The sequence below is a fragment of the Felis catus genome, chromosome D3 (assembly GCF_018350175.1).
Source record: "Felis catus isolate Fca126 chromosome D3, F.catus_Fca126_mat1.0, whole genome shotgun sequence".
NCBI lineage: Eukaryota > Metazoa > Chordata > Mammalia > Carnivora > Felidae > Felis > Felis catus.
Window position 1 is genome coordinate 37,877,315 of NC_058379.1, and position 18,795 is coordinate 37,896,109.

The window sequence follows — 18,795 nt, forward strand, 5'->3', positions numbered from 1 at the left end:
GATTTCTGCTCAGGTCACCATCTCACAGTTGTGAGATCGAGCCCCATGTCGGGCTCTGCACTGGGCATGGAGCCTGCTTAAGATTTTCTCTCCCTCTCCCTGTGCCCCTCTACCACCTCAAAAAATATGTATGGGGGAACCATAGAGAGGAGATATTTATAGAGCTATTTTAGATTTTTTCTCTTTGATTTTTTATAGACATCTTAGCAGATACTGTTTTAAATATGCCTGGGATTCCCCCCCCCCCCCCCACAACCCTGCTCCTAGCTGGCCCTGAACAGGGCACATACCATTTGTAACAATTATATCACAGCCTTCCTCCTCGGAGTCTAGGCCTCTAACATGGGATTTTGTTTTTATCCAGGTAGAGTGATGCTAACAGATCCAGAGATGACTGCCATTGAAAAATAGTTTTTGCTCACAATGAATATTGAATATTTGAATAAAATGAGATCATTTCCTTCTCTCTGTCTCCATCTGAATTGCAGTAAAGCAACGAAAAATAATCCTTTTCTGTTTTTTTATTTTATCTGAAAGGTTAATTTCATTTGTCTTCAATTTGTCACCCACATTGAATCAGAGAAAAAGAGAATTTGAAAAGTGGGCTTGAGACAGCAAGTGAAATTCAAATGGTAGTTTGTTACTAGAGTCATCGAAGGGGATTTCAGTGTTTTCCACTGTCCATGAAACCAATAGGTGTCATCCTGTATTCTTATGGGAGAGGAATAGTGGTTGCTGGAAAATCCTCCAGTGCTCCAGGGACTGGTCTGAGGGTGAAAGAAAGGAAGGGGCAGTATCTGGAAGTTCCAGGGCAAAGACTTGAAATTGCAAACCACATATCAATAGGTGAAAATCTTTTGTTTTGCTTCCTTGATTGGAATTCATAGACAGGGAAATGTCGACACATTAATTAGAAAAGTCACTGTAACTTGTAGTAAAAGTATGTGATGCATCCGGGTCAATCAGGAGGCAGCAGAACATGAAGCCTTTTGGTTATTATCTCACCTCATCATCCTCTCTTCCAAAATGATGGATTTTAAATTGGTGAATGGAAATGCACCATAGCAAGACTTATTTTATGTTCCTTAAACCACTCTCTTCCCTTTTTCAGAGCACTTTTTTTTTCCTGAAGCTTTATTTTCAGTTTTCAAGAGTAAAGTTTGAAACCTGAGAAATCACAGTAATGGTTTTATTTTTCTCAACTCATACTGATTTCCTTAAGTGTTCTGCCTGGGAAGATAAGGAAAAGTGCTCACTTTTCCTTTCCTTTTTAAAAAAATTAACTCTCCAGTCATTAATAGCAGTGTGGATTTATTACCTTAATGAAATAATTAGTTAGCTCAGACAGAAGCACAGAATGTTAAAACTTGCAGGAGTTCCTGTTGCAGGAGAATATTTGGTCCAATCCCTTTTCTTATAGACAAGAAAAAGTAGGTGCAGATAACATATGTCATTGTTCATGGTTACATACCTCTTTGTGGGTGGGATTGGAACTTGACCTTGGGTCACCTGACCCCAAATTCAGCATTTTTCTGATCTATTTTAAGATATTAAATCCTCTTTTATTTGCAAAATTTTCCAAAAAAAAATGAGGTCGGTGTATCTTAAGAGAAATATAAATTTATTCTTAAATACAAAATGATGACCTTTCATATATATGTCTACATATCTATAACCTGATCCATCAAAAAAAAAAACATATGTACATAAGGAGCTTGGATAATTTAACTCTGAAGTGAGAGGTAATGTTATTTTTGGGAGGGATATGTTTCTTCTATCTAGGCAGAATTTCAATAGCAAATAAAGAAGTGTGAACCAAACATCCTAATCCACTAACGGAGTGACAGACAGCATATTATATATTTCTTTTTATATTTGAATGATACAGTGATTATAAAAATGCTTCAGTAGCTGTTGTGCTCACATAATCAACTCTTGAATACTATTTCTTGTTACCATTTCAGTTTTTGCAGTAAAACCTTTATGAGAAGAGACTGGTGTTGTTTCAAATTATGTAAATTTCCTGTGTATTGAGTGGGTAAAAAGGGATGAAATTGGGGTAAAGAACTGCCATAGAAAATTAGACCGATTCAGTTCATCATTTCACATGCAGTAGAACAGAGGTAGATAGGATGGCTTCTCTACTCTCACCCTCTGCCTGGAAGATGGTGGCTGTACAGCTCATGCTGTGGTCCACAGACCTTCAGAAGTGTCTTCAGCTGGGGCTTGTTGGACACTGGTAATCTCAGGCCCTATTCCAGACCTATAGAGTCAAGATCTGCATTTTAACAAAATACCCAGGTGATTCATATGCGTGTTAAATTTTGAGAAGCTCTAGGTTATAGTATGTTTTATCAGGATGCTACTTTATTAATTGCGTGATAACTTTGGATGTGAAATCTACCAGGTGGAAAAGTACTTGCATTCATGCCTTCATTCAGCAAATATTTGTTGAGCTAGACTAGGTGCCAAGTTACCTTTTGGGGATGAAAGATGGTTGAGACTGTGCCTTCAGTAAGTTCCTCAAAGCAGGTGAGTCCAATAAGACAGATGATAGGCCCAATAATAGAGATTTGTACAGGGAATTTCCAGGATTCAGTAGGTTACCCAGTTTAACATGGGCGGAGAGGGGAGGAGGAAGTAAGAGCAAAGAGACCTCCTTGTGTTAACTTCTAAAGGATAAATAGGCATGTATTAGTTTTCTCTTGCTGCTTAACAAATTGCCACCAACTTTGTGGCTTAAAACAGCCATTTATTATTACCTCACACTTTCCACAGGTCAGTCTTCTAGGCATGAGTTAAATGAATTTTCTCCTTGGGGTATCAAAGGGTAAAATCAAAGTGTTGGTCTGGCTGAGATCTTTTTGGAGCTCAATGGCCTCTTCCAAGCTCGTATGGTTGTCAACAGAATTCTGTTCTTTGTGGTTGTAGGAATGTGGGTCCTGTTTTCTCATTGGCTCTCAAGCAAGATCCAGTCTTAGCTCCAAGAGGCCCTGCACAGTTCCTTGTCATGGGGTCCTCTCACTGCATGGCAGCCTGCTATTTCAAGGCCGGAGATCCTCCTGCTTTAGTCAGCTAGTGTGGCGTCATATATTGTAATGCAGTTGAGAAACTGACTGTCCCATCACCTTGGCATATTCTTTGGTCTAGAAGTAAGTAACAAATTTCACCCCTGCTCAGGGGAGGGGATTCTACAAGGGCATTGCTCATTAGGGTCATCTGAGAATCCGCAAGGAGAGTAGCTGGTGGAGGAGGGGGTGTGGGTGAAACAAAGTGCAGAGTGAGTTTGGGGAACTTTGGGCAGGGGATAAGAAGAGGTTCAGAGTGTAATGATGAATTCCCTTTGGTAATTACTGAGTTTCAAGAGCTTGTAAGGCATCCAGATGAAGCTGTGTAGTGGGACTTTGGATCTGCAGGTTTGAAACATGGTGGAGGGAGATGTGGATCCATTGGTCATCTTGTCTGTGAGACTGAGAGTGGGTTGGCAGGTGTCAGAGCGAACAGAACAGGGGGTGGGCAGGACAGAAAGTCCGGAGAGCAGTGGGGATGCTTGCACATGAGAGGCATGAAGGCAGGAAGGCAGAGGTGAGGCCAGAGTGGTGCATGGAGAACGGGCAGCTGCAGGGTTGTCGCAGTGGGGGTGAGAATGTATGTCATAAGGAGCTGGGAGGAACAGAAGAGTAAATGTGAGGCTTCATTCTTTCCTCAGTCAGCCATTCAGTAGTAAACGCCTATCAGATGATGGGTTGTCAGTGAACAAGCACTGGGTGTTGTGTTTCATTTGCTCCTTAAAACCCAGTGCATTTCCTGCCATATAAGAATAGCTCAATAAATTTGTTAAATAGGGAATTAATTCAGTTCGTGGTTTAGGATTCTTCTCTACTCTCTCTCAGAATTCTTCTTTCATCAGAGATTCTGTTCATTTGAGATATGTTTCTTCAGTCAGTAAACACAAATAGGAAGGCTAACTTAATTTTTATTAAGTCTGGATCCATTTCAAGTCTGCAGCTTGAAATCTGGCAGAATAACTGTGACAGCTACCATGGAGAGTCTGCCATGTGTTACAGGCTGCAGTCAGGTTTTACCTGTGGGTCTCTATTCCTTGGAGCAATTCAGTAAAGAAGTTAAGATGATCTCCAGATCACAGATTAGAAAACTGAGGCTCACAGAAATTAGGTCACTTGGTCAGCGTCATACCACTGGTAAGGTGGATTGGGGATGAACCCTCAGATGCCTGACTCTAAAACTTGAACAGAAGGGAACTCGCTTATTGTGGGTAAACGCTAAACAGTCTAGGAATCATATTAAAACACAAGGCTGTCATAATTAAAACAGTGTGGTACTGCTAACTGAAAAGACAGATAAACAAAGAAACAGAAGAGACATGCCAGAAGTAGGAGCAAATGCACATGGGAGTTCAGTATATTGTCCACACATGTTGGGAGAGGTGAAGGGCCACTTGGGCGAAAATACTGGATGTTTACTTCACACTGTATCCTGGCTCAGATTCAGATTTATCAAAGATTCAGATGTGAAAAAATAAACCGTAAATGTAATAGACATAAGCAAAGTAGAAGGTTTTTATAATTTGGGAGTGGAGAAGGATTTTCTAATGATTATTCAAATTGAGAAGCCACGAAAGAAAAGTTTGTAATTTCATTTCTTAAACAACAAAAATCCCTACATATTAAAAAATACCGTAAGAAAAATGAAAAAGACAAATGACAAACTGGGGAAAAAGAATAATGCATCTCATAATGTAGACAAAGGACTAATCTTCCTCATTTATCAAGACCCAAAGATGAGCAATCATTCCAACAGAAAACGGACTAAGGATGTAAAAAGATATTTCACAGAGAAGGAAATACAAGTGGCTTTAAATATACAAAGCGATCTTCGGTTTCTTCATAATGTAACAAACGCACATTTAACTGTAGTGAGATGTTTGTCACTCGCCGTCTTGGCAAAAATCCAAAAATTTGGTAACACACCCTGGTGACAAGGCTGTGGGAAAGCAGGCACTGATCCAAGGCCTGTGAGACTGTTGAGTGGGAAAGCTCGTGTGGGGATTGGCAGCAGGAAAGCACGAGTCTCTTGACTGGCAGTTTCACTCCTGAGAAGTCATTCCGTAGATACCCTTGCACATATGCAAAATGACATACGTGCTGGTTTTTCACTGTAGCATTATATGACTGGGGGAAAAAAGATTGGAAATAGCCCAAATATCCATAAATATGGAACCAGTTAAGTAAATCATGAAATATCCATTCAGTGTAATGCTGTGCGGCTGTGAAGAACAAACGAGAATGCTCTTCATAATCTGATAAAGATCTCTGAGGTATTTTGTTGAATGAAAAGAGAGGGAAAAAACTGTATTATGATGTGCGACCTTTGCGCATAAAAGCAAGACAATAAGAACATATATTCATGTTTCTTTGTGTTTTTATAAAGAAAACTTTACAAAGACATATTAGACTCTAGTAACTGTGATTTCCAGGTGGAGGTGTTATGAGTTGGCCAGAGTGGGGAGGATGGGTGGGAAAGTTTTCACTCTATTTGTTTCTCTGTATATTTTTACCTTAAGCCATATGAACTTAAAAAACAAATTATATGTATAGAAAGATACCAAGCTTTCACAATCAATTGTATCTGGCTGTATCAGCAAGTGGCAGCCTGGTGTGCTTACCCATCAATAAAGAAACATTAATCACATATCTCAATACATGTGGGTTATTCGTTTATTTGAGAATTGTATGATTTACTATTACTCAAATTGTATTTTGCACCTCAAATCCATAAACCAAAAAAGAAACTAAGAAAGTGTCATAGAAAAATGAAATCAACGCTATTTATTTTAACAGTTACAAACAAGTTTGCTCTCATTAAAATATTAGCAAGCATGATTCTTTTTTGAAAGCTTGATTCAAAGCTTTGTGTTGGCATTATCTGAAGTCTGTTTTTTTAGGTTCGGTTGTAATGGTTGTCATAGCCGGGATCACTGGGTGTCCTGGTTTGTCTAGAACTTAGGGCTTCCCCACATGCAGGCTTCAGTGCTGTGGCTATGTCAGTCCTGGGAAAACTGGGGTGGTCAGTCACCCTTGTCATAGCTTAAAAAGACATGTCCCAAGAGTAAACAGGCCTAATCTGAAGAAACGATTGTTAGCCAAACCTGCTAATCATGACACTCATTTCTCAGCACCCCTGTCAGTTATGTGAAGGTTTTTGTGTATTTCAGCTGCTGACTTTTCATCTTCCCTGATGACAGTTTTTCTTGGGAACTAATCAGAGGTATTGCATATTTATATTTCCAAAAGTGAGTTCAGAGCCCACTGAAACCCTTCATTTGGAGGATTTTAAAATTGGGAAACTTTGCTCCTCAATTTTTAAGTGTATAATTATGAGTTTGAATGGGGGGCATTCAATGTTTATGACTACAAAATTGTGTAAATGAAACACATTTCTGAGTACCCACTAACAAACGCTCTTTGTTACTGTGAGTATCTTTCAAAAAGAAGTTATTCCCTTAGTCTTTGTTAGGTGGTCAGCCTTCCTTCGAGAGTTGCTGTGAGAATGTCTGATGAATTGCTTGCTTGGTGGAGAGAAGCTCTGCCATGGTCTTTTTGGGCGCTTGTATTGTTTGTCATATGCAGTCTGGGGTTTTTTCAAAGGAATCTTTGAAGTCATTTGTCTCTTCTCTGGAGGTCAGTTTGGCTAAAATTAGATAACGTTACCTTGACTGAGCCTTAATAAACTGTCATAGATGCCCGTAGGCTGAAGGAGGCTTGGCTGTGGTGTGGGACTTGACTCTTCATCAGCCTGCCTCTGGCACAGTGTCACACACAGGCAGTAGGGAGGCGTCCTTATCAGCTTCTGTATTAACTGTTTTTGAACCTTACTCTCTCTCATACTTTAGCCAGAAAAGAATTAAGACAGTAATAGAGGATTCCTGCCATGTCCAGATGGATCATGGTGTGCCCTCTGAGGTCGCACACCCAGCTGAGGGCATTGGCTACTCATGGATTGTTGCTGCCGTTACAGTGCTTTTCATGGTTTGGCTTCCTGCCCACAGAAGAGTTCTTTCCCGTGTGTCCAATATGTATCCAAAAATATGGTCTAAACCACATTTTCTGTGTTCTAGGAGCAAGCTGAAGAAGAAAAGAAGCCCAGGGATGGTGCCACCCCATTGAGTCACGGTAATCATGACCATCCCTTACAGTTTTAGTCTGTGAACAACAATGAACGACTTTTAAGTGTAGTTTTTGTTAGGTAGCTTTCATTGTTTTAGGTTTGTTTATTTCAGTGTATAATCATAGTATCATTTATTGACATTGTGTTCCATACCCCTCTGTAGACCATCCTAGTCATCTGAGATTTTCACATAATATACATCAAGAAAAAGTCTGAAGCTCTGATCTCGTTTATTTGCTTTTTAAAAATGCTTTAAGTGAAATAACTTCCGATTTGTAAACCTTCCCAGAGAACAAGACAATGGGAGATGCTACTTAGTTTATTATAATTCTTTGTTTAAGCTCTTCCCGGAGTAGTTTAATCTTCTAATGATTGCATCTGTGCTCTTCCGTTGAAGTCATGTTTTAGAGGAGGATGCATATTTGCTCTAAAATGAATATCGCTCATTATGGTTATTAATACATCAATAAGTTTTAGATAACAACTTTTTAATATTCAGCTAATTCTCTGATGCTTTAAATTTAAATCAACAAGTGCAGATGATATTTTCCTGGAATATATTTTCCATTATTAAATTTTCTGTAAAATGTAGCTGAATGTCCAATATTTGTGCTACTCTCCATGGGAAGGAAGCATATAAATTTGATAAGTCTTTTCTAATGATCTTTTTAACATATGTTAAGTATTCGTTGAGTGAGCTTTTTAAAATAAACAATGGCAACAACTAAAAATACCTTGAAAAAATGACAAACAAAAATTGAGGTTTTTAAAGACCATTTTATATTGCTTAGTTTAGGGACAAAAAATTGAAAATTTGTAATCTTCCATCTAAATGCTTTTAAAATAAAAGTTGTTTTCTGCTATAAGCAAAATATGCTGCTTTAAATTCTTTTCTTCTGTCGCCGTCAGCCAGACCCATCATGTTCTTTGCTGAAAAAGCAAAATAGAATGCAGTAATTTGGTAATTATGTAACTTGATGTTCAGCTCCATTGAAATACACTTCAGTTATGCAACACTGGAATTCTAGAAATAAATTTGGACTCTACCTGGCCCTAACAGCGGGGCTTTTTTAAACATTGTTTTTTTTTCTTCTCAGAAGTAGGTTGTGATTTATTATGTTGTTGTTCTCCTCTGCTGCTGTATTTTCACACGAATGCAAATTGTTTTAGATTCTCTTATTCCATGGCTAAAACAGTTATTCTAGAAGAAGAAGACGCAGAGTTAGGCCAACAATTTAAGAATGTTCAGTCCTTAAAACTAAGATTTTTTAGTAATTTAGTATTTATAGTTCCATTATAGCCGAATATATATTTATCATAAATAGTTTTTCAGTTTCAATACAAAGTGACTTTTTGCTGTTGTTCTTCCATTGTCAGAGTTGTTTTTATGGGGAGTGGTCCATTCTCAAAAGTTTCCCCAGTGGTTTATTCTTCTCAAATCTGAGGTTGTTGCTGTTTGCCCCAACTGCTGAAGTTAGCTCCATGTTTACAGGAAGGATGGGATTTGGTTTGTGCATACAGATGCTACAGACTGCTAGTTGAAATGCAAATTGAATTATTTGAGAGGCTTTTGAAGTACCACTTGTAGTGGGATGAAGGAAACCATTCCCTAAATGGCCTATCATCTTCATATTAAAGTGGGGATTTTCCTCCTATAGTTTCTGGACATTGTTTAATTTTTTCTGTAGGCTACTTACAAAACAAAAAAGATTTAGTCACTTACCAGTTTCTTAATAACACAAGGAAAGCAAACAAATGTACACATGCACATTTATATGTGAACAGAAAATTGTATTGAAAAATAAACACTTAATTCTTAGTCCTGCTTTTACAACAAGGAAGGCATTTCCTTGGAAATCATTACCAAATCATTTATAGAGTGCCCAGTCTGTGCCACTAATACTGACTGCAGTGTTACACAGATGATGGAGCGTTGGTTCAGAGGCCATTTGACTTATTTAGGGTAAATAACTAGTGAATGGTGGATCCAGGATTTGAACCCACAGCTAGCAAGTTCTAAAGCCTATGCGCTTTCTACTTTACCTGTTACTTTAACATTCTCCCTTTGTAGCTGCTAACACAAAGGTAGAGAAAATGAATCGTGCTTAGAAATGGGATGGGAAGAATAGCTGCTAATAATTAAAGTACTAATGCTGTCTCGTATAGCTCTTTGTGTCCATGGGAACTAGCTGAACTAGATTTTTCCTGACAGTCATGCCCTGAGATTAACTTTTTTTGGTTCTTTTGGAGACCTTCTGAGCTATGTTATTCCTGGTGATTGAAAAAATTTGGTAATTATATTGGATACCACTAAGAAAAGGTTTGTCTCGGTATTTGTTAATAATTATGTATGATTAAAGGTATAGAAGTAGTGTCGTCAATCACTGTGTAATCCCAGATGTGTACATTTGAAGTCTTGAAAATAAAAACAACTCATTTCTTCAGTTGGACAAGTGATCTGGCTTTTCCCCTTCTAAATTTTTTTAAAAAGTTTATTTATTTAGAGAGAGAGAGAGAAAGAGAAAGAAAGAGAGGAGCGGGAAAGGGGCAGAGAGAGAGGGAGAGAGAGAAAGAGAGAATTCCAAGCAAGCTCTGTGCTCCTTGCTGAGTCTGATGTGGAGCTCAGTCTCACAACTGTGAGATCATGACTTGAGCTGAAACCAAGAGCTGGACGGTTAACTGACTGAGCTACCCAGGTGCTCCTCCCCTTGTGAATTTTAAGTGCTCTTTTTAGCTACTGCTAATACTTGTTTAGTTGAGTGTTGGGGCAGTGAGGTCTGTATAAACATAAAAAGAGTAGAAGAAATTATGAGGGAAAATGACATGTATACACATCCAAATCAAACTTTGTAAATCAAAGAAGGTCATAATAAAAATTAAAGTGGAAATCAAGAAGGTTCGTACACACAACAGATTTAGAAAAAGTAATGCACTAAGATCTCAGCGCAAAAACAGACAAAGGACATGAACAGGAATTCATGGAAGAGGAAATAAAAGTAGCTAAAATATAAATGTGTTAAGTACATTTAGTCTTACTAGAAGGCAAAGAAATACACATTTAAATGTAATAATGAACATTTCTTAGCCTTCCAATTGACAACAGTTACAAAAATGCTGATCCTGTTTGCTGATGGGTGGGGGGCGCTGCCAGTACACTGCTCTTGGAAGTATAAGTTGTTCCATTGTTCTGGAGGACATAGTGATGGCATTTATCAAAAGTGTTAAATAAACATTTCCTTCAGCTCAGGAACTCCATTTTTTGGAATTTCTCCTAATGAAATAAGCCATCTGCATTGAATTTATGCATATGATATTCACTGTAGTACTAATTACAAGTGGAGAAAAGTTGGAAATGACCTAAATGTCCAACAAATTTGGAGTAGGTAAGACATTGTGGTACAACTGTGTGTAAGCAATTGTGTGGTCACTTCAGTGCTTTTGGAAAAAATTAAATTACATGGGAGTGAAAGTTTATGATAACATATTAAGGGGGGGAAGCTCAGGAGAGTAATCTCAGTGATGATTGAAAAAAAGCATGTATCTATGGACAGAAGGAATGACGTGTTATAACGATTATTATTTCTAAGTTGTGAAATAAAAGAATGCTTCCTATATTTTGCAAGTATTTTTTTTCACAATTAGTAGGTAATCATGGTACAGTCAAGCAAATATTGAAAAATAAATTCCTCAAAGCTTCAATTTATGGAAAGAAGGATGTGGTTGGAATGTCTGCTTTTGGATTTCTTCCTTTTTTTGTAAGTAAACTTGTCATTTTGGAATAACTTTAGACTTGAGAAAGATTGCAGAAATAGTAGAGCTCAGTCCTTTGCCTAGTTTCTGCAAACATTAATATCTTACATGACTGCAGGACATTTGTCAGAACTAAGAAATTAACAATGGTACGTCACTATCACTAAACTTTGTACTTTATTCAAATTCCACCAGTTTTTCTACTAATGTCCCTTTTCTGTTCCCAAATCCAGTCCAGAATACCACTTTACATGATCATTGTGTGTACATTTCCTTTACTCCGGAGTCTTGTTCTCTGTGACTGGAAGTCACCACCAGCAGTTCCAGTCTCTTGAGAGAGACATTGTTTTCTCACTCGCTTTCAACTCATCCTGTCTTTACCATCTGGCATCTATGCTCAGCCATCTCCCACACACTATTCTTTCCTCCTACACCAGTGCCCCACAGACAGTTGCCAACATTTTGTTGATTGACTGGAACAAGGGACCTCCCAAAGCAGCGGAAGCTTCCCTGCTCTTACTTCTCTTACTTTTAGATTTCACATCCCCTTTACAGCTGAATTCTTTGTTCCTAGGTGTTGAGTGTGCTTCCTCTCTAGCCCCTTAGTCTGTAGCACCATCTTTGACCTGGACTCAGTCTAGAGTCCTGGAGATATCCTTGACCCCTCCTTCTCACATACCCACACGTTTCCTAAATAATTACCATCATTTCTCTACTCATCTCTCTTGATATCTTTTAAATAATATCTCTCAACTTGAGATGACCCTACTCACTTTTCAGTGGTTTCACATTTTACCCTCTCTGAAGTGAGAGGAAATGTACTGCTTTTACCCTCTCTTACCCAGCTAAAATGTATCTGAAATTCTGTTAGTAGAGGGCCTTGTATCCTTTCTCTAGATTATCATTAGAGGCCTCTGAGCTTCTGGAACTTGCCAGGCACCTGCCACTGAACTCTGCCTCTCCCCGTTTGGCTTCAGCCTAACAGAACATGCAGTATAGACCTTGCTGTCTGAAGAACGGTTTCTTCTGCCTGGAGTCTTCTTTTTCTAGCCTAATCCAAGTAGCTGGATCCTTTCAAACCTCATTATCGTCTCTACTTTGCTTATTTAGTATTTTTCTCTCTATTCTGTTTTCTCTCAGCATATCCTCGGGCATTTGGCTTTTAAAAATTAAGTTATATAATATGCTATGTCTCCCACTTAAATTTGGTGTTTTTTAAAAAATCATGTAATCCAGCCAGAGGATTTATCATTTAGTATACTGAAGTAATAATTTACTAGAGCTCTGAAGGATTAATTAGCTAAATGGCCTGAAGAAGAATTAACACAGCTTCCAAAAGTGCTTAACTTACTTTCGGAGAGTAGTTTTGGTGCTGGGGGATATGGTTCATTAAATGTGATTCTAAAAGATTCAAAGATGGTCCTTTGAGCATTATCCCCAGAGTCTGTTGTTAGAGTAACTAGTTTACTTCCTAGGTGTAATGACGGAAGTACTTTCTTGCAATGGAAATAATGCCCACATTTTTAAAACTTTATGAGAGGTCTGTTTATTCCCATCAAGGTACTTCCTTACCTAACAATGGACAGCATTCCATCAGAAAAGGGAAAACCAAATCGATTTTACTTTAGTCAGTTCTTATTTTTATAGATGGCATTTACTATCATTAAGTGCATAGTTAAATGTTTAGGTATTTGAATGCTTTGAACCCACAGAATTACATTTTCACTGAGCCATGAAACTATCACTCAGAGATAAGCAGGGGATTTCTTTGTAACTAAAGTACTTTTTTGGGGGGAAACTTTAATAAATAAAACACATCCACATGCACTTTCACAAAAATACTACTCTGTAAAAAAATGTATTTGCTCTTGATAGTGGTTTATTAGTGAGCTCATCTTTCAACTTACCTAATTAAGTTACCAAACGTCCCCTGTAAGATTCTGCCACTCTGGGTGAAGAAGCAGGAGTGTGAATATACACTGTCACAGAGGAAAGGAGCACATGTGTCAGTAGATGGTACCAGTGACTAGAACTGTATAAAGCACAAAGAGAGGGCAAGGGCCTACATTCATAAAACCTGTTTTATAAAGACAGTTTTTATGGGCCGTGTTGAATTCTTTAATACATGAAAGCAGACATCATATTAAAATTTTTAACTCATTAAAGAACTTCCTGAGGAAGCCTCCAGATTATTTATGTTCTCAAGCTGTCCCACAGAGGAGCCTCTACTACTTCTGTTATTAGAGGTCCCTGGTGGATAATAAGAGTATTGAACTCTGGGAAGGGGACTGAGTGCCCTGACTTTTAGATTGATTTAGCAAAAGAAAATGTCACAGAGCAGTACTTAGTCCCAGTGGGGGTGTCTGGGAAGCTTTCGAGCTGTGCAGGCCTCGTATTTATAGGGAGGGCCTGGTGGTGGCGGGCCACCATCAATTAACCAAGCAAAACACCCCATCATCTCCTCCTGCAGGACCTATTCTCCTCCTTCCTTGTTCTGTTCCTAAAACCAGAGACTTTGGTTTAACCAAAGGACTCTTTCCACTAATGTGCTTTGCTGTTTTAAAGCATGTTTGATTTTTGTTCAGCATAATTACCTTTCGCTGCTGAGATTAAAGCTGCTACTTTGGGGGCATTTCAATATTCGTTTGAACCTAAACTGTTTCATGTGAAATATTTAATTTGGACTATGGGCTTATTTGCTGACATGCCCGTGTTTAATGACTACTTCATCTCCCTGTGCTCTCTCAGCACTACCGAGTGAAATTCTTCTTTTCTTGAATACATTTCTGAAATATTTGGAACTATCTCAAATTTACAGAAAAGTTGCAAGTACAGCTCAGAGACATTTTTTCTTTCTGAATTATAGAGTACCTTACCAGCTTGGTACCCCATCACCTCCAAATACTTTAGTGTGTAATGTCCTACAAACAAGATCATGCCATGCACAACCATTCAGGGCAACCATTCAGGGCAGGAAGTTAAAGTCGATACCTTACTGCCATGCAAGCTGCAGACCCCATTGAGGTTATACCCGTTATCCTGACAATGCCCTTTATGGTGAAGGGATCTATTTCTGAATACAGATTGCATTTAGTTATCTCTGCAGTCTCCTACGTCTGGACCAGTTCCTCAGCTTTCCCTGGACTTGACCTTGACACTCTTGAAGATCACAGGCCAGTTATTTTGTAAATGTTCCCCATTTTGAGTTTGTCTGGTATTTCCTTATGATTAGATTCAAGTTGTACATCACAGAAGTGATGCTTTTTTTTTTTTTTTTTTTTCCTCCCTGGGCCTCCTGTCAGATGGCAGACAATTATGATTTGCCCCATTTCTGATGATAACTTACTTTGATCCCTTGATTATCCTGGTGTCTGCCAGGTTCCTCTACTGTAAAGTTACAGTTTTTCCTTTGGAATTGGTAAGTTTTATAGGGAGAGAATTAGAAGCTGTAAATATCCTGTTTTTCACCTAACTTACTCCTCCCCTTCCCTCCCCTCCCCTCCCCTCCCCTCCCCTTCCCTCTCCTCCCCTCCCCTCCCCTCTCCTCCCCTCCCCTTCCCTCCCCTTCCCTCCCCTTCCCTCCCCTTCCCTCCCCTTCCCTCCCCTTCCCTTCCCTTCCCTTCCCTTCCTTCCCTTCCTTCCTTCCCTTCCTTCCCTTCCTTCCCTTCCTTCCCTTCCTTCCCTTCCTTCCCTTCCTTCCCTTCCTTCCCTTCCTTCCCTTCCCTTCCTTCCCTTCCCTTCCCTTCCCTTCCCTTCCTTCCTTCCCTTCCCTTCCCTTCCCTTCCCTTCCCTTCCCTTCCCTTCCCTTCCCTTCCCTTCCCTTCCCTTCCCTTCCCTCCCCTTCCCTCCCCTCCCCTCCCCTCCCCTCCCCTCCCCTCCCCTCCCCTCCCCTCCCTTTCCTTCCCTTATTAGAGGGAATAAGTTTTATAGGGAGAGAATTAGAAGCTGTAAATATTCTGTTTTTCACCTAACTTACTCCTCTCCCCTCCCTTCCCTTCCCCTTCCCTCCCCTCCCCTCCCTAATTTATTTATTTCAATATGGACATAGAGTTTCTTATCTTATATTCATTGGATTTTAATCAATTCCTGTCACTATTTTGGTGCTCAAATTGACTCAAGTTTGGCCAGTAGAAGCCTCTTCAAGTGGTTTTGGTGTCTTTCTGATATGTCTGTGTTATTCTTTGAGCACTTCCATATTTTGTGATTCAAGTTGTTTTAGGCTCATCTTGTATTCTCCCTGCCCCAGGCCTTGAATCAGTAATATCTCCAAGGACCTCTGGTTCTTTTTCATGGTTGGGATTAAGTGTGTTCATTCCTAACAGGTTGTCATTACTCCCCGGCCCTCTCAGTGGACAGAGGTAAGGAGTGTCTCTTTGTATGTTTATACACACACATCTACATACATACACGTTTATACACACAATATATGTCTACATTCACCCATACACTTCATGTTAGTTTTTTGTTTATATCAGTCTCTCTCTGTATACTGAAATTGATGCATTCACAGTGATACCTCCACTTTCATTCTGATCCCATAGGATTTATTCTGGTTTTCCCTTCATGTATTTGAATCACAGTTTGTGACAGTGAAAAACATGGCTCTCGTTATCTTTAGTATATTTGCTAAATCCTCCTCTATGTAATCACTGTTGCCACCCACCCCTCCCTGGAATGTGTGACCACCTTGTCCCACTCAGGCTCCACCATCCTGGGCTCACTCCTTTTCCCATGCTGCCTCTTTGAAGGACACCATTCTCACCCTAACTGGGCTTTAGTGCTGTGCACCAGGCTGCCCATCCAGAGGGAGTCCTCCTTGCCCCATTTGGGCTCTTGTTCTTATTATAGTAATTCACGTTAGCCTCACTTTTGGTTTCATGGAAGAAAGCTTTATTAATTATAAGGGAAAGGGAACATATGGATTAAACAATTACAGTAAACATAAAGAGGAAGAGAAGTACAGAGAAGAACAAAGAAGGGTTAATACATCAAATCGGGTACTCACAACATCCAGCCTTCTGGCTGGGGAAGCCCCTGCGGTGACCAGCCTGGTTGGAGTCCTGATTGAGGGTCCTGGGCAGAGCGTCCTCCCCTCAGGTGACACTTCCAACAAACTAGTCCCACCAGGGCAATATATGTGTTACCCATGTGTGATTTATGGTTAGTCATTAAGTGTGCCCAAGTGCAGCCCTGAGCAAGATTTTTTTTTGTTTTTCCTTTCTGTTTCTGTTCTCTCACAGTCTTAGGAGCCTGGGCATCTGCATATTTCCCCTCTCTCCCTGATCCATTCCAGGGGCCAGCCTGGTCTGGCTCAGGGAGGTGAGGCAAGTTAATCCCTCTTGGTGTCAGGAATAAAAGGGCCAATTCTGATCCCAAGGCCAGATACGGAGCACAAGCCAACTAAGCCCCTCATGATCGTGTGTGTGTGTGGCTGTGGGCAGAAATGCGTGACAAATCACACAGACAGCTTCTATAGGGAATGGTTCTGACTCTAAACGCTGGGTCAGCTTCCCAAATGGATGCCCTCAACACCTTGTTTAGGACTCCTCCATCCCCTGCTCCATGCCATTTGCACCCCTCTGTGGTGACACTCCCTCACCCTGCCAGGTTGCCGTACTCTGTGCTGGACTCCTCCACATGTGGGTGTTTTCCTTACAACCCCTCACCTCCATCCTCCCATGTGGATGCCTACCTTGTTCTGCTCACATGCAGCTTTAGAACAGAATTGTTCGGTAGGGGAAGGAAGGGACAGGCAGCAAACAAAAAAGAAGGGAAGAAGGCCAGGGGGATGAGAACATGGTGCCATTCTTGAAGAGAGGATCCGGAGAAAATGAGAAGCGCCTGAAGTGGAGAAAAAAGCAAACAGACTGGGTGGTGAGGAGTTCAAGTGGGGTCCTGCTTACGTCTCCTGGCTGCCTGTCTCTCCCTTCCCGGTGAGGGCCACGTGTCAGCGGGTAACGGTCGAGGCTCCTGTACATCAGAGTAATTGAGTTGTTAACAGTCAATCATCTGAAGGGTTCCACCATTTGTGTGCGTGGTACTCTCTGGTCTCACTGTGTGCTTCAGATCTGCGTTCACTTGTGCCCTCATTCTTCTCCCAGCCCTAATGCTGACCTTTCTTCATTGCATTTGGATATAATTCCCAAACTTGTGAAGCACAGGGGAGAGTCAAGTATGACCGTTGTGTTTTGAGTCCCTATGCCTGGGACCAATGTGGTACCAATATGGATGTGATCCTGGGGCTTCCAGAGAACGCCTGTGGATTTCCTTCAAAAGCCAGAAGGAGATAGGAATTGGTAGTGTGTTCTTGCTGCTTTGCTAAAGTTGTTAGCTGTTTTAGTGTTTAAGTGCAAAGCTACATTTGTACGGTAGTTCCCCCCCCCCTTTTTTTAATGTTTATTTATTTTTGAGAGACAGAGAGAGAGAGAGAGTGCGAGAGTGAGCCAGGGAGGGACAGAGAGGAAGGGAGACACAGAATTTGAAGCAGGCTCCAGGCTCTGAGCTGTCAGCACAGAGCCCGATGCAGGGCTCGAACCCATGAACTGTGATATCATGACCTGAGCTGAAGTCGGACGCTTAACCGACTGAGCCACCCAGGCACCCCAATGGTAGCTCCCTTTTGTAGAACAGGTGAATCCCTTAGAAATTCACTTGGAATGTTCATGACTAGAATCTTACTATTATTCTACTGTTTCCATGAGCATAATTAATCCTTTTTATTTTTTAAAAAAAAGCTTTCTTTTTTTAACATTTATTTATTTTTGAGAGAGAGAGAGAGAGAGAGCACAAGCGAGGGAGGGGCAAAGAGAGAGGGAGACACAGAATCTGAAGCAGGCTCTAGGCTCTGAGCTGTCAGCACAGAGCTGGACGCAGCTTGAACCCTCGAACCATGAGTTCATGACCTGAGCTGAGGTTGGACTCTGAACCAACTGAGGCACCCAGGCACCTCCCCACGTCCCCCTCCAAAAAAAAAAAAAAAAGCCTAATTCACAATGAAGGCGTTATACTATAATACACAGAAACTTCCCTAGAGTTCAGGCCAGCGGGTGCAGGCAGGTTGATCCAGACAGATGCCTGGGCCCTGGATGTCCTGTCACGGTTTTGTTTTAAGCCCAGGATAAATGTTATCTTTTAAAAGTCCAAACTTTTAATTTCTCTTTTAATATGTGAAAGGAAATAAAGAGTGTATGCTTAGACTCAAAGACACCTCATTTGAATTTTGGTTTTGCCACTTAACTGGCTGTGTGACTTCCAACAATTGAATTGTTTAACTTCTCTGATTGCCAATTTACTTGCTGGCGAATTAAGAGTAATAGGTAATTTCTCTTAGCCTATAATACTGTCAGGATTGAATGAAAAAGTATTTATAGTGTGTTTGGCTCCTGGCAGATACTCAACAAATGATATTTTTCTTGAACAGCTTAAATAGAAAATTTATGTATTAGTTTTCAATAGTTTTTAGGTTCTATTTGGTATCAGTTCTCGTATTTTGCTTAGGAAATTTCTAAGGGACAGTTTTAAAATTATTTACTCTGGAGAATTAGCACTAGCTGAAAGATTTTTTAAAAAGTGTTTTTATCCTACTTAAGAAAGGACTTATTTTTCTTTGAGGAAGAAACCGATGCAAAGTTTAAACCTTTAAAGTTTTACCTTTAAAGTTTAAACCTTTAACGTTTTGAGGAAGAAACTGATGCAAAGTTTCTTTCTTTCTTTCTTTCTTTCTTTCTTTCTTTCTTTCTTTCTTTCTTTCTTTCTTTCTTTCTTTCTTTCTTTCTTTCTTTCCTTCCTTCCTTCCTTCCTTCCTTCCTTCCTTCCTTCCTTCCTTCCTTCCTTCCTTCTTTCCTTTCCTTTCCTTTC

The 18,795-nt window shown here is 40.1% G+C and overlaps 1 protein-coding gene across 12 annotated transcripts in view; it reads left to right on the forward strand.

Moving 5' to 3' along the window:
• Positions 1-18,795, forward strand: part of L3MBTL4 (L3MBTL histone methyl-lysine binding protein 4) — a 443,788-nt gene that overhangs the window by 96,253 nt on the left and 328,740 nt on the right. For 10 of the 12 annotated variants that reach the window (XM_045041371.1, XM_045041370.1, XM_045041373.1 and 7 more), the window contains exon 4: positions 7,139-7,193. The exons of 1 other annotated variant lie outside the window; for it this stretch is intronic. In XM_045041371.1, coding sequence (XP_044897306.1) covers positions 7,139-7,193 — 55 coding nt within the window. Of the gene's footprint in view, positions 1-2,931; positions 3,153-7,138; positions 7,194-18,795 lie in introns of all 12 variants that reach the window. One more of the 12 variants, XM_045041375.1, reaches the window with a different exon arrangement.